Source organism: Alligator mississippiensis, chromosome 4, assembly GCF_030867095.1.
Source record: "Alligator mississippiensis isolate rAllMis1 chromosome 4, rAllMis1, whole genome shotgun sequence".
Taxonomy (NCBI): domain Eukaryota; kingdom Metazoa; phylum Chordata; order Crocodylia; family Alligatoridae; genus Alligator; species Alligator mississippiensis.
Genome location: NC_081827.1, coordinates 113,722,140 through 113,734,424, shown reverse-complemented (window position 1 = coordinate 113,734,424; position 12,285 = coordinate 113,722,140). Strand labels below are relative to the sequence as shown.

The following is a 12,285-nucleotide window of genomic DNA, read 5'->3' as shown; positions in this document are numbered from 1 at the left end:
GTTGTCTTTTTTTCTGTTATTTTTTAAAATCTGTAAGCAGCCATATATCCTCAAGAGGAGGCTGAGAGGTGATCTCGTGGCCGCTTACAAACTCATCAGGGAGGGGACAGCAAGAAAAAGGGGATACATTGTTTACCAGGGCGCCTGTCGGGGTAACTAGAAATAATGGCCACAAACTGAAAGAGAGCAAATTCAGACTGGACATCAGGAAAAAATTCTTTACAGTGAGAGTTGCTAAAATATGGAATAAACTTCCAAGGGAGGTGGTGCTGTCCCCTTCCTTGGAGGTGTTTAAAAGGAGATTGGATAGACACCTGGCTGGGGTCCTCTGACCCCAGCACTCATGCCTGCCCAGGGCAAGGGATCGGACTCAATGATCTAATAGGTCCCTTCCAAACCTAACATCTATGAAACTATGAAATTATCCCTAAAGCTTGGTAGTAGGTCTGTCAGGCAGTTTTTTTGTGGGAATTCTTTAGTGTCCAATTTAATAATGTTGACTGAGATAGTAGTATCTCTTAGGTTATTGTTGAAACTACTTGTAAATACACCACTTGAAGTATGCACTGAATCAAGAAACCATGAATATTGGTAATCTTTAGCATTAAAGAACTGCTTAATATTATCCTCAGGCACTTTAATTGCAACTCTGTTCCAGGTTTGATGATCATCTCTGTTGAATAATTCTTTATTCAGTTCTTTAAATAGTCACTTACGACAGTATAGCACACACATACCTGCATTTTTTTTCTAAACATGAAGCTGATACGTACATGATTTCATATTGCTGAATAGTAGCTATCTGAAAAACAGATGTCACTACTCATTGTTATGCATGACTTTAGAAGAGTGCCCTTTTGTGAAAAACAGTAGGTAATTGCATTTGATTCAAGCTCTTCAACCAGACTTCTAGCAAAGAAATATAATGAGATGATAAAGTGCCAGAAAGTTTTCAAATTAAATATAAAATTAATCTTGGAACTGTTTTGATCAAATTTCCTTTTCTTATATTCCAATTTGTGCACATCCAATGATATAATAAATATTAAGAACTATTGTGTGGCTTAAAATGTAATTTGTGCTGCTTTTCTAACACATACCTTTACAAGACTTTGATAGCTTAATTATTTTCTTTTCCTAACCTGGGATCACACTTAACCATTCATGCTGTTGGGACTAGTAACAAGTTGGATGTTAATGTGGAAATAATGTGTTGAAATTTTTATTTCACCTTCAGAATAATGAAATGGTGGAGCTGCAGAGAATACGGATGAAAGATGAAATCCGAGAATATAAGTTTCGAGAGTCAAGACTTCTTCAAGATTACACAGAGCTTGAAGAAGAAAATATCACTTTGCAAAAACTGGTGTCCACACTGAAACAGAATCAAGTAAGTGTAGAAAAAAATGTAAGTGCTCGCTTAAAAAAATATCACATTGATTGCTTTTAATCTGCATAATATGACCTTGAAGGCTATTGATCTTTGTATGTTACGTGCTGTTTTTATTAAAAAGTTATTGTAACACAATATTATTCCTCAGATATAGCCCCTTTTCCTTATGTAATTCTTTCAACTGATTTAAAGGATTTCTTCCAGACCCAGAGCCTAAAAGAAAAAAAATTGGTTCCACCATTTGCCCATTTAAAATGTCTCTTTAGACAGTATTGTCTGGAAAAACATTTCAGTCATGTGAAGAGGCTATCCTATCCAATGGGTTTCTTGTGTAGATATATCCAAGCAGGTACTAGAAAAAGGCATGTTAGCCTATTTTAATAAGCATTAGCCAAAGAGCGCAGTTTTTTGTGATGCTTTAATAAGCATTACAATAGGTTAATGTGCATTAAATTGCATATGTAGATGTGCCCTAGGAGACTCAGATCCACCAATAAGAATATGTCATCTATTTATATTGCTCAAAAAAAATGTTAATTTTTTTATGGTAATCTTTCTGATTAGGTAATCAAGAAAGCAGTTGTCTTTTAGGTTGAACAAAAGGGATTTGTTCCTCTCCCAAAAATGTTAACTTGTTATGATGCATATGTAATTCAGATGACTAAACTGGCAGCAATTGCCTTCTTTTTAACACATTGTAAGCCAGCACAGGATTACAGGTTATGAAGCAGTTTCTTCATTTCTATAACTATACACTCAACCTATATACAAGTTGGTGTATAACTATACACTTAACCTATACACAACTTATAAACATTCAAACTATAATTGAGTGTTTCCTAGCTTCCGTAATATTCAGTCACTTTATGTCCTAAAACAATTCAACAGCTTAATTAGGGCTTTTATCAAGCACCTAAGGAAGCCCCAGTGAGATTCCTTCCAGGTGATGAGCATCACCTGGCAGGGATCATACTGTGGTCAGTTTAAGTCCTGTTGTGGTCCTGATTGGCAGCTGAATCTGGGCCTTGAACTGGCCCACAGGGTCCCTAGAGCCAGACGTCAATCAGCTGATTGTTGGATATCTTTGCTGGTGCAGAGGGGGACTGGGGTCATGATTACAGGCATTTATACATGTGCTGCAGAGCAGGGATGGGGAGGGTGTTTTAATTCAGAGCCGCTATAATTAAAGTGCCTGGAGCAACATATGTATCAGTGTCCCCGCACTGAAAAATGGTGGTGGGGGTACTTTAACTAAAGTTCGCCGTACAAGCACCGCTGTCACCATTTATCAGTACGGGGACGCTGATACATGTGATGCTGGAGTCTGCTGGAGTGTAGTAATTACCACACTCTAGCAGACTTGAATATTCACAGCACATTGGACCAGTCTTTCTGCATGTATATAGGTGCCTGCATGTCCTGCCACACACGTGAGTCTTGGCAGGAGGAAAAGTTGTTGGGATCATTGATCAGATCCTATCATGCCTACAACTGAACATGTCAGCAGCCTGAGATTCATGAGAATTTATGTGTATGTTCTTGCCTTGCTTGTTTTATGTACTTACGTCTATCGGTATGGAAATAAAGATAATAACATGCATTTTATAAATCGGGTCTCTTTTTGAGATTAATCTCTCCCTGCTACCTAGTATTGGCTCACCAAGGGACCTGGACATCTAGACAAATAGGTGACTGGTTCTCTCCTCTGTTCTATGTTCACAATAACAGTTTGGATTATCAGTCTGGGTTATTGGGTAATTAGCCTTTTATTTTTTAAATTAAAACCTTAATAAATTATTTTTAAAAGCCCTGTAATATGTTCAGTTTTCTTTATACTGTAAATACTTGGGCCCAGATTAAAAAGTTATTTAGGCACCAAATAATCATTAAAATCCACGGAAGTTAGGCACCTAAATAGGAAGAAACCACCTTTTAAGGCTTTGGGCATCAGTGGCTATATCTGCTGAGAATTTAGGCACCTCAGAAAAACCTCTGAAAGGTAAGTCACACACTATAGTTAACTTCTCATCTATACACAGAGTCATAATACACCTACATTTGTGTCACCTTCGGGTAAATGACTGTCCTTCCATGAAATGCAGTAACATAGTCTCCTAATAAATCGTCCCAATATGGAATTTAATTTGCCTTAAAAAGTGCCTGCCACAATAATGAATAGAGAGTACCTTCTGAGTTTTCTGAGTGCTCTGTTCCTTGCAGCTATAGGCAGTGCGTGGTGTTCATAATTTTATTTCTTTTAGTGCGCAGTTCAATACGGCTAGAAAATGGCAGGTTTTTATGACCCAAATTTTAGTATTATGAATGTTCTTTGTCTTATCTAATTCAGGTTGAATATGAAGGCTTAAAGCATGAGATTAAACGATTTGAGGAGGAGACAGTATTGCTAAATAGCCAGCTAGAAGATGCCATCAGATTGAAGGAGATTGCTGAACATCAGTTGGAGGAAGCCCTGGAGACTTTAAAAAATGAGAGGGAGCAAAAGAACAATCTGAGGAAGGAACTCTCCCAGTATATCAACATAAATGATAGTGTGTACAATAATCACATTAATATATCAGTAGATGGATTAAAGTTTGGAGAGGATGGGAGTGAACCTAATAATGATGACAAAATGAATGGGCACATTCATGGGCCTCTTGTGAAGGTAAATGGAGATTACCGGACTCCCACAGTTAGGAAAGGAGAATCTCTGCACCCAGTCTCTGACCTCTTCAGTGAGCTCAACATATCAGAAATACAGAAACTGAAGCAGCAACTCATGCAGGTAAGAGTCACAAAGTGTTATGAAGGTATGCCTGACTGATAGCATTTTGTGCATTAACTGATGTAATTGTCTCTGATCACACTTTCTACCATGCATTTCTTCATGGTTTTCACTTTCTACTTCTGCTTATGTGTTTTCAAATCTTGTAAAAAGTTCAGCATAGAGAATGGATCGGCCTGAATTAAGCAGAAATGAGGTGGGATGTGAAGGATGGGACCCAGTCACTCTTGCCAGATTCTAATGCCATTGCTTTCCTTTAATAGCACTTTACTCCCATGAGTAACATCACAGCTTTCAGCAACACTACCTGTGGAATGAGGACATTCAGTGCAACTAAGCTTGTTTGAATTAGGGCACAAGTGTATCTAGGCTCAGTTCTGTTCCCATTGAAGTCAAATTGAGATTTTGCCCTTAATTTCAATTGGGACAAGATTTGACATTCAGTCAAAAGAGAATGAAAGAAGAGAGTTCCTCTTGTTAAACATTTACTCTGAGAGCCCTTGATGTTTGAGACATAACAGACTGTTGTATTCCACATTAGTTTTCCCTGCTGATGCACACTGCATGGAGTGCCACTGGTGAGTATACTGCCAGCAGTTTTGTTTTTCTTTCTTTTGTGCCTGCACAACCATAATCAGAATATAAGATTGGGAAGTGATCCAATGTCAAAAACACAAGCTGCCAAAAGTACTGTTGTCATCATCTTAGAAAGGATACAATGCAACACAGTGTAAAAATCCAGTCATGCAATCTCTTACGCAGTTCACATAATGGGAACTGAAAGTTCTTGGCAACTTCCAAGAAGCATTCAATACCTCCCAGGATTGGGTTATTTTTTACATCTGCCCATCCTAAAAGGAAACTTGTTTATAGAGTGAAAGAAGAACAGAAGTAAAAGTGAGTATGTAACAAACCTAATTTGGTTATGATCAATGAGCAACGTATCCTTACATGTTGTGATCTTTTTCTGGAGAATTTATTCTTTTATACAACTCATTAACAAATAAGTTATGGGAAGTTTTAATCTCAATTATGGCATGAACAGACAGTGATGATTTGGCTTGCAGTGTCTGGTAAACATAATTTTGAGGCAATAATTATTTTAACTAGAGCTGGTTGAAACATTTTATGGGAGAGATTGATATTGATTTTTTTCCCAGATCAGAACAAGAAGTCAAAATTTACTTTTGAAATAAAATTTCAGAGAAAACCATTTTATGTCAACTGAAACATGTTGTTTCAATTCCAGAATATAAATTCAAAATGTTCTGTTTCAGTTAGGAATATCTCATTTTGATTTTTTCTTAGATTAAATTTGATCAAAATGTGCATGCTTTTATGGATCATATCAATTTGATAAATCAGCATTTTCTAAAATAAAAATGTTCTATTGAAAATGTTTTGGCCAAATCTAATTGTATCTGTATAATTGACCTTATTTAACATCTTAATAATGTTAAGGAACTTAAAGATGAAATAGACACAGCAAGAAAATTAACATTTCCATAGATGTTTAAAAGGTTTCCATAGGCTTCTGATACTCACTTTCCTTTTTTAGTGACAACCTTTTTTCTGTTTTGAACCACATTAGCTAATCCTGGATCACACAAATTAAATGCAAGAAATTCCTCCTAAGAACTTTCTTGTGAATAGATCTGGGGATTCAATTACATGTTCAAGCTGGTAAAAGGCAATGATTCAACAAAATTGGATTTGCCGTCTTCAGCACCGTCCTTCTAGTATTCAGTTTATCCAGGCATATATTGAAATTTGGTTTGTGTGTCTCCTGCTTTCTGTGATGGAGGGATGTTTCTGTACAGAATGGCAAATTCTTTGCCCTAATGTTATTTCATCTTGTTAGTATATGGCCACACAAAATATTTATTAAAGCAGGCATGATTTTTCAGCAGCTCTGGGGCTGTCCTGATCCATGCCTGTTAATAGCCCACCCCCTGGCTAATACAAAAGAGAGACCTTACTGTCAGTGTTTGTGCTTCAGAAGTTCAAACAAGACATACCTTACAAATCTGGTTGGTAACATAGCCCATCAACAACCAGTGAAGTCTGACCTCTCAATCAACATTCCTAGGGTAGTTCATGATTATATCTTCTCCAGTTTTCCATGTTGCAATAGAGAAATTAGCCATCTCCTTTTCACAGTGTTAAAGTTCCACCATTGCTTCCAGTACTTTGTTCTCCCTAATTTCATGCCCAACATCATAGCCTCCTTTTTCATGGTTGAAGATGAAATTTCCTTCAGATTCTCCATGTCAAACTTTCCTTCTTTAGCTTCCATCATACTCCTACTTAACCTTTCCTGGAGCCAAAAGAATGAGATCATTAGCATGTCTGCATTGCATTTCCAGTGGCCCTGGGGAAGATCACTTTTGTGCATACCCTACTCACACATTACAAACCTAGAAATGTAGTACTGATGTATTCCAGGGACACCCCCATCACTCAAGAATGAAACCGCTCCATGCCTGTTCTCAAGATTTCTACCTTTAGCGATGCTTGAGAGCAGGCATGGAGTGGTTTCACTGATGCAGTTCTGGGTTTAGTATAACCAAGTGGGTACAGATAAGTGGAGTGTGTTCAGGAAGACTCCTTCCAAAGTATGAACATAGCCTAGAAGTCAAGGTCGCAAATCAGAATTCCTGTTCAGATGTTTCTCATGCTTCCAGCAAAATTCATTGCTAATTTCTCTTGTTAATAAATTAAAGAATACTGACATATAATTCACAGCAAATTATCAAAAGAAATTGTGGAAAAAATACCCCCAAAACTGAAATCTTTGTAGAGAAGAGAACAGTTTGGATTACTTTTTCTTTTGTCAATGTTGAATTACTTTTTCTGTTGTCATTTCAGACAATGGTGAACTTTCTTTTTTGAAACTTTCACTTTCATTGTCCCAAAAACGACCCCAAATTAGACTGAAAAATAACTCCCTACTTCTAGGAGGTTGCTGTGGGTGGATGTAAAGGCCTTGTAGATTTTAAAAAGTTAAATATAATTACTGTACCTAAGAAAAGGAGAAAGTTATTATTTTTAAGGAGTTGGCTTTAGAGTTTTTAGGTCGTTTTTTTTTCACTTTAAAATAGAAGCATGTATTTGTGACCTGGAACAAACAGTAACATGCTAAAGTCATTTATTGTTATTCTACCTATTAGAAATCATTTACTTTCATTCTCTATATGTTATTCTGTGACAGTGAATTCCAGTCAACCCATTTTATTTCTTTACCATGAGAATCTACTTTTAGTTGTCTAATTACAGGGTTTCACCTAATACTCTTGTTGTGCAATCCCTTAGGCTATGAGATCATCTGTCCATGTAGTGATGACTACATAGATATCTTTTCAGTATATCGTCACCATCACCGAGAGAATTGACCCTTTAAGATGACTGGAGTTCTGCCTCAATCATGCAAAGTTCAACATACCTCACCAGATGACAGCCAGAATTCAGTCATGAAAGATTTAAATACTTAAAGTGTGAAGTATGATTAACAGTGCAAGAAAAGGAAAATTGAGGCAGCCGTGAGACCTGGCGCCGAACTGGGAAAGGTCCTGGTTCAGTCATAGAATTTTACTAACTGCTTCAGTAGCCTTAGATTACAGTGGGTATGTCTACACGAGAAGCTTTTTTCAGCAAACTAATCTACTGCACAGTAAAGTTTCACTATCTACAACTGTGTAACACTGTGCAGTAAATTAGTCTACTGCATAGCTAGCTAGTAAATACAGATAGTAAACTAACTGTGCAGTAGTGCATGTGTAGATGCTTGACTGGGAGCAAATTTGCTCCCAGTCTGACCCACCACCAGGGAGCTACAGGGGACAGGAGCTGAGCAGTGCCAGGACTAAGGTGCTCTCTTCTAGGCGCTAGAAGTGGGACAGCTCCCAGCCAGCCCCCAGCTGTGCAGAGAAGCCCTGCTGGGCATGGGGTTTATCCCCATGTGCATGGATCTGGGAGAGCTCTGCAGTAGCAACTGTCTCTTGGCCCCATATACATCAGGATCCCTCACCCATTGCAAAGACTAAATGCAGATAAACATGCAAGGAGGTGAGAGTGGCCACTGTGTTATAACACAGAAATGAGGGAACTGATAAGAAGGTTTGATCCCAGTTTTCCCACTGAAGTAGTCAGCAAATTAAAACAGGATTTATTGTCTCCCTTCTGCCCATACATAGAAGAATTAGGGCCAGATTTTTAAACGTGCTTGAATGTGGTTTCTATTTTTGCTCCTGCAGTTCTGTGCCTGCTACTAACAGCAAATTCTAAAATAGAGGCCAGGTTTTATAACAGATCTATAAAATCAGAGGATCATCCATCATGTATTCAGCCTTTTACAGTAGCAGCTGCAAGGTTCTTAGTTATGAGACTATAGGAGCTAGAACAGCTCTTCAGAACTTTTTTATGAAATAACTTTAATATACTTTAAATCTTTGAAGGCCTTTCTCCCCTCCCTCCCCCCCCTCCCCCCCCGGTACAATTTTTACAGAGACTGATTTCACTCTTTCACTGAATACTGTCTGGAAGATGTCTATGAGTATAAAATATTTGAAATGGAGAGCAGCCGGGTTCGGCTGGCAAGTCTGTTGTGAGGGAAAGGGTGTGGTGGGGGGGGGCCAGATCGAGGCCCCTGTGGTGAAGGAGGGAGTGGGGTTGGGGCAGGTTCTGTGTAGGCAGGGCAGAGCAGGGCATGGGATGGAGCCACGAGCAGCTTGTCCAGGGAGCATGGGAAGGGGGCTTAATCCTGCTGTCATGCACACCCCAGGAGGGCATGGGGGGCATGTGCCCCCAGATCTGCAGACGGGGCGAGGGCAGGCTGCTGTTGTGGCCTGGGGCCAGGGCAGTGCTGGGCTCTTCCCAGTGGGGGGCTGGACTGGGCTGCACTTGGAGCAGGTGGTGGTGGCATTGGGAATGGTGCTATGGGGAGGCTATAGCAGATTCCAAAGTGGCTGCAGCCTCCCCCCCCAGCCCTCTACCCAGTGCCACTACCACCCAACCCAAGCACAGCCTAGCTCAGCCCCCTGCCTGGAAGAGCAGGGCGCTGCCCTGGCCCCAGCCTGTAGCGGCAGCCCGCCCTTTCCCCACACGCAGATCTGGGGGCACACCTCCCCCATGCCCTCCTGGGGTGTAGTAGCAGGAGCTGCCCCCCCCACACCCTTGTATATGAGCTGCTCATTGCCCCAACCCCACTCCCTCCCTCACTGTGGGAGCCTCAATCTGCGCCCCCTGCTCCTTCCCTCCCCCTTGCCCCTTCCTCCCCAGCAGACTTACCAGCCTGATGCTGCTGTTCAAGCTGCCTGACTGCATATTGCCAATCAGATCGATATCGGCTTATATGGCTCATTAAAAATTGACCATTGGTATCAGCCCAAAAAAACTCTATCAGTGCATCCCTACTTATTTTCATTGCATTCAGTAGTTCAAAGTTGGACAAAGGCACACATGAAACATAAAACGTTATTTTTTTATGTGATAGTCAATGTTTGAACAGACCAAAATTAGTGACCATTAACTTGGTTCATTTGCTTTCAGATTTTCTTTATTAAAACCATTGGGGATATGGCATTCTCCACAGCACCAACCATTCCCTCTTCAACACACAGATTTCCCTATGGAAATGCAGAAGGGAATTAATATAGTTCAAAGCCAAAGGTAGCATAGCTTTTGTTTGTCTTTTTCCTCTTCCATTCAGGGAGAGAGATGTTTCAGTCCAAAATTGTATTACACATGTACATACTAGTAGATTTTGAGTGACACCATCTATGTGCAGTCCTGTTTTTTAATCTTCAGGGTGCACTGCAAGGCCCATTTTTTTCTCCCATGTCCTTGAGGAAGTAGGTTTTGTGCAAGGCTGAGTAACGGTGCTGTCAAGCTCTAGGGACTGTGTGTGTGCTACTTCCAAACTTGTTATATTTGTAGGTAGTTGCTGGATTATTTGATTCTATGTGTGAGAATTTATGCATCTCTGTAATTTATTTTTGGAAGGTTGTCCAGAGTATCCAAAGCATCCCATCAATGTTCTGGATATTCTTTATTGAAGCTTAAAGGCATATGCACTGTTATAAATATATAATGAGTAAAGGAATAGCTATACTTTCTACTAGAACTACATAAATATAGAAACTTTGACGAAACATGTATGAAGCAGGATGCTGCCTTATATCATGAGGCAGATGATATGAAGGTTGATGCTTATTTAAAACTTACAGAACTTATTTCAGGATCAATCTGATATTTAGTGAAAACCTGCAATGATCAGTCAGTGGCTAAGGAGAATTACTAGGGAATTAGGTAGGATGAGTAATAATAATATAAAAATGACCACAAATATTTGTTATTTAATTTCTACAATTTTATTTTAAAATCGGTGAATAATATGTCTCAGTCTCCTTGAGTGCTTTGAAAATTCCAACTAGAGTATATTGTTTGGGGGACAAATTCTGTTTGCAGTATTTGTTGACCACCATAGAAACACAGGTAGTTGAGAACTGTCCTGTATCTCTTAGTTTCATTGCCTTCTCAGACACTTATCTTGTATCATTCCAGGTGGAGAGAGAAAAAGCTATTCTCTTGGCCAATCTTCAGGAATCCCAGACACAGCTGGAACACACAAAAGGAGCACTGACAGAGCAACATGAGCGAGTCCACAGACTCACAGAGCATGTTAATGCCATGAGAGGGCTGCAGAGCAACAAGGAACTGAAGGCAGAGCTAGATTTTGAGAAGGCCCGGGACTCTGGGGAGGAAACACATGACTACGAAGTAGACATCAATGGCTTAGAGATTCTCGAGTGTAAATACAAGGTTGCCGTGACAGAGGTGATTGACCTTAAAGCTGAAATCAAAGCCTTAAAGGAGAAATACAATAAGTATGTAGAGAACTACACTGAAGAAAAGACAAAGTACGAGAGCAGAATCCAGATGTATGATGAGCAGGTGACAAACCTCGAGAAATCAACTAAGGAAAGCCATGAGAAAATGGTTCACATGGAAAAAGACTTGCAAAGGATGACAAGCATAGCAAATGAAAACCATAATACCCTCAACACTGCCCAGGATGAGTTGGTAACCTTTAGTGAGGAGTTGGCTCAGCTCTATCATCATGTTTGTCTGTGTAACAATGAAACACCAAACAGGGTTATGCTGGACTATTACAGGCAAAGTAGAGTTACCCGTAGTGGGAGTCTGAAGGGACCTGATGATCCCAGGGGGCTTCTCTCTCCTCGGCTTGCCAGAAGAGGGGTGGCATCCCCAGTAGAAGCCAGGACCCCAACTGAGCAGGTTTCAAAAGAAGGCACAGAAGTCGGTAAAGAACAAAGCCCAACAAAGACACCTACCATTTCTCCTATCATCACGGCCCCTCCTTCATCTCCAGTCTCTGATACCAGTGACATTCGCAAAGAGCCAATGAATATCTACAACCTAAATGCTATAATAAGGGACCAAATCAAGCACTTGCAGAAGGCTGTTGATCGGTCAGTGCAGCTGTCACGCCAGCGCGCAGCAGCACGTGAGCTGGCACCCATGATTGATAAGGACAAGGAAGCCTTAATGGAAGAGATCCTGAAACTGAAGTCACTGTTGAGTACCAAAAGGGAGCAGATAGCAACCCTGAGGGCAGTGCTGAAAGCCAACAAGCAGGTAAGATGCTAATTGTATTTTCAATGAGTGGTGGTCACCAGTTCCATTGCTAATCAGTGTGTCACCTAATGAGTATTTTTGTGGTTGAGAATTCAGGTATCAACTGAGGAACTCCCTGCTCAGTCATAGTCCTTTTTTCCCCTTGTCTCCTTCCAGCCATACTGGATACTTTCTTTTCAGCACCCAATGTTGATCTTAGGGGTGGACAGAATGAGTAGCTTGCTGCAGAATCTGAGATCCTACATCTTAGCTCCAATGCTGCTGCTACTGCAGTGATTCTGAACCTTTTCAGATTCAATGTACCCCTTGTTAGATTCAAGGCAACTCTAAAAAACTGCCAGCTCTTAGTTTTCATTCATTTTTTGACAATGAAAAAATAATAGAGTAGGTTTTCTGTTGCAAAGAACTTGGAAAAACCATAATAGATCACAATATTTTCAATAATATAGGA

At 40.0% G+C, this 12,285-nt stretch overlaps 1 protein-coding gene across 11 annotated transcripts in view; it reads left to right on the top strand.

Annotated features, from left to right (window-relative positions):
- The window catches only part of BICD1 (BICD cargo adaptor 1), a 281,224-nt gene that overhangs the window by 191,113 nt on the left and 77,826 nt on the right, over positions 1 to 12,285 (top strand). For 10 of the 11 annotated variants that reach the window (XM_059726476.1, XM_014608916.3, XM_059726478.1 and 7 more), the window contains 3 exons: positions 1,238 to 1,390; positions 3,741 to 4,178; positions 10,740 to 11,834. In XM_059726476.1, the coding sequence (XP_059582459.1) occupies positions 1,238 to 1,390; positions 3,741 to 4,178; positions 10,740 to 11,834 (1,686 nt within the window). Of the gene's footprint in view, positions 1 to 1,237; positions 1,391 to 3,740; positions 4,179 to 4,441; positions 4,722 to 10,739; positions 11,835 to 12,285 lie in introns of those variants that run through there. The other variant, XM_059726479.1, reaches the window with a different exon arrangement.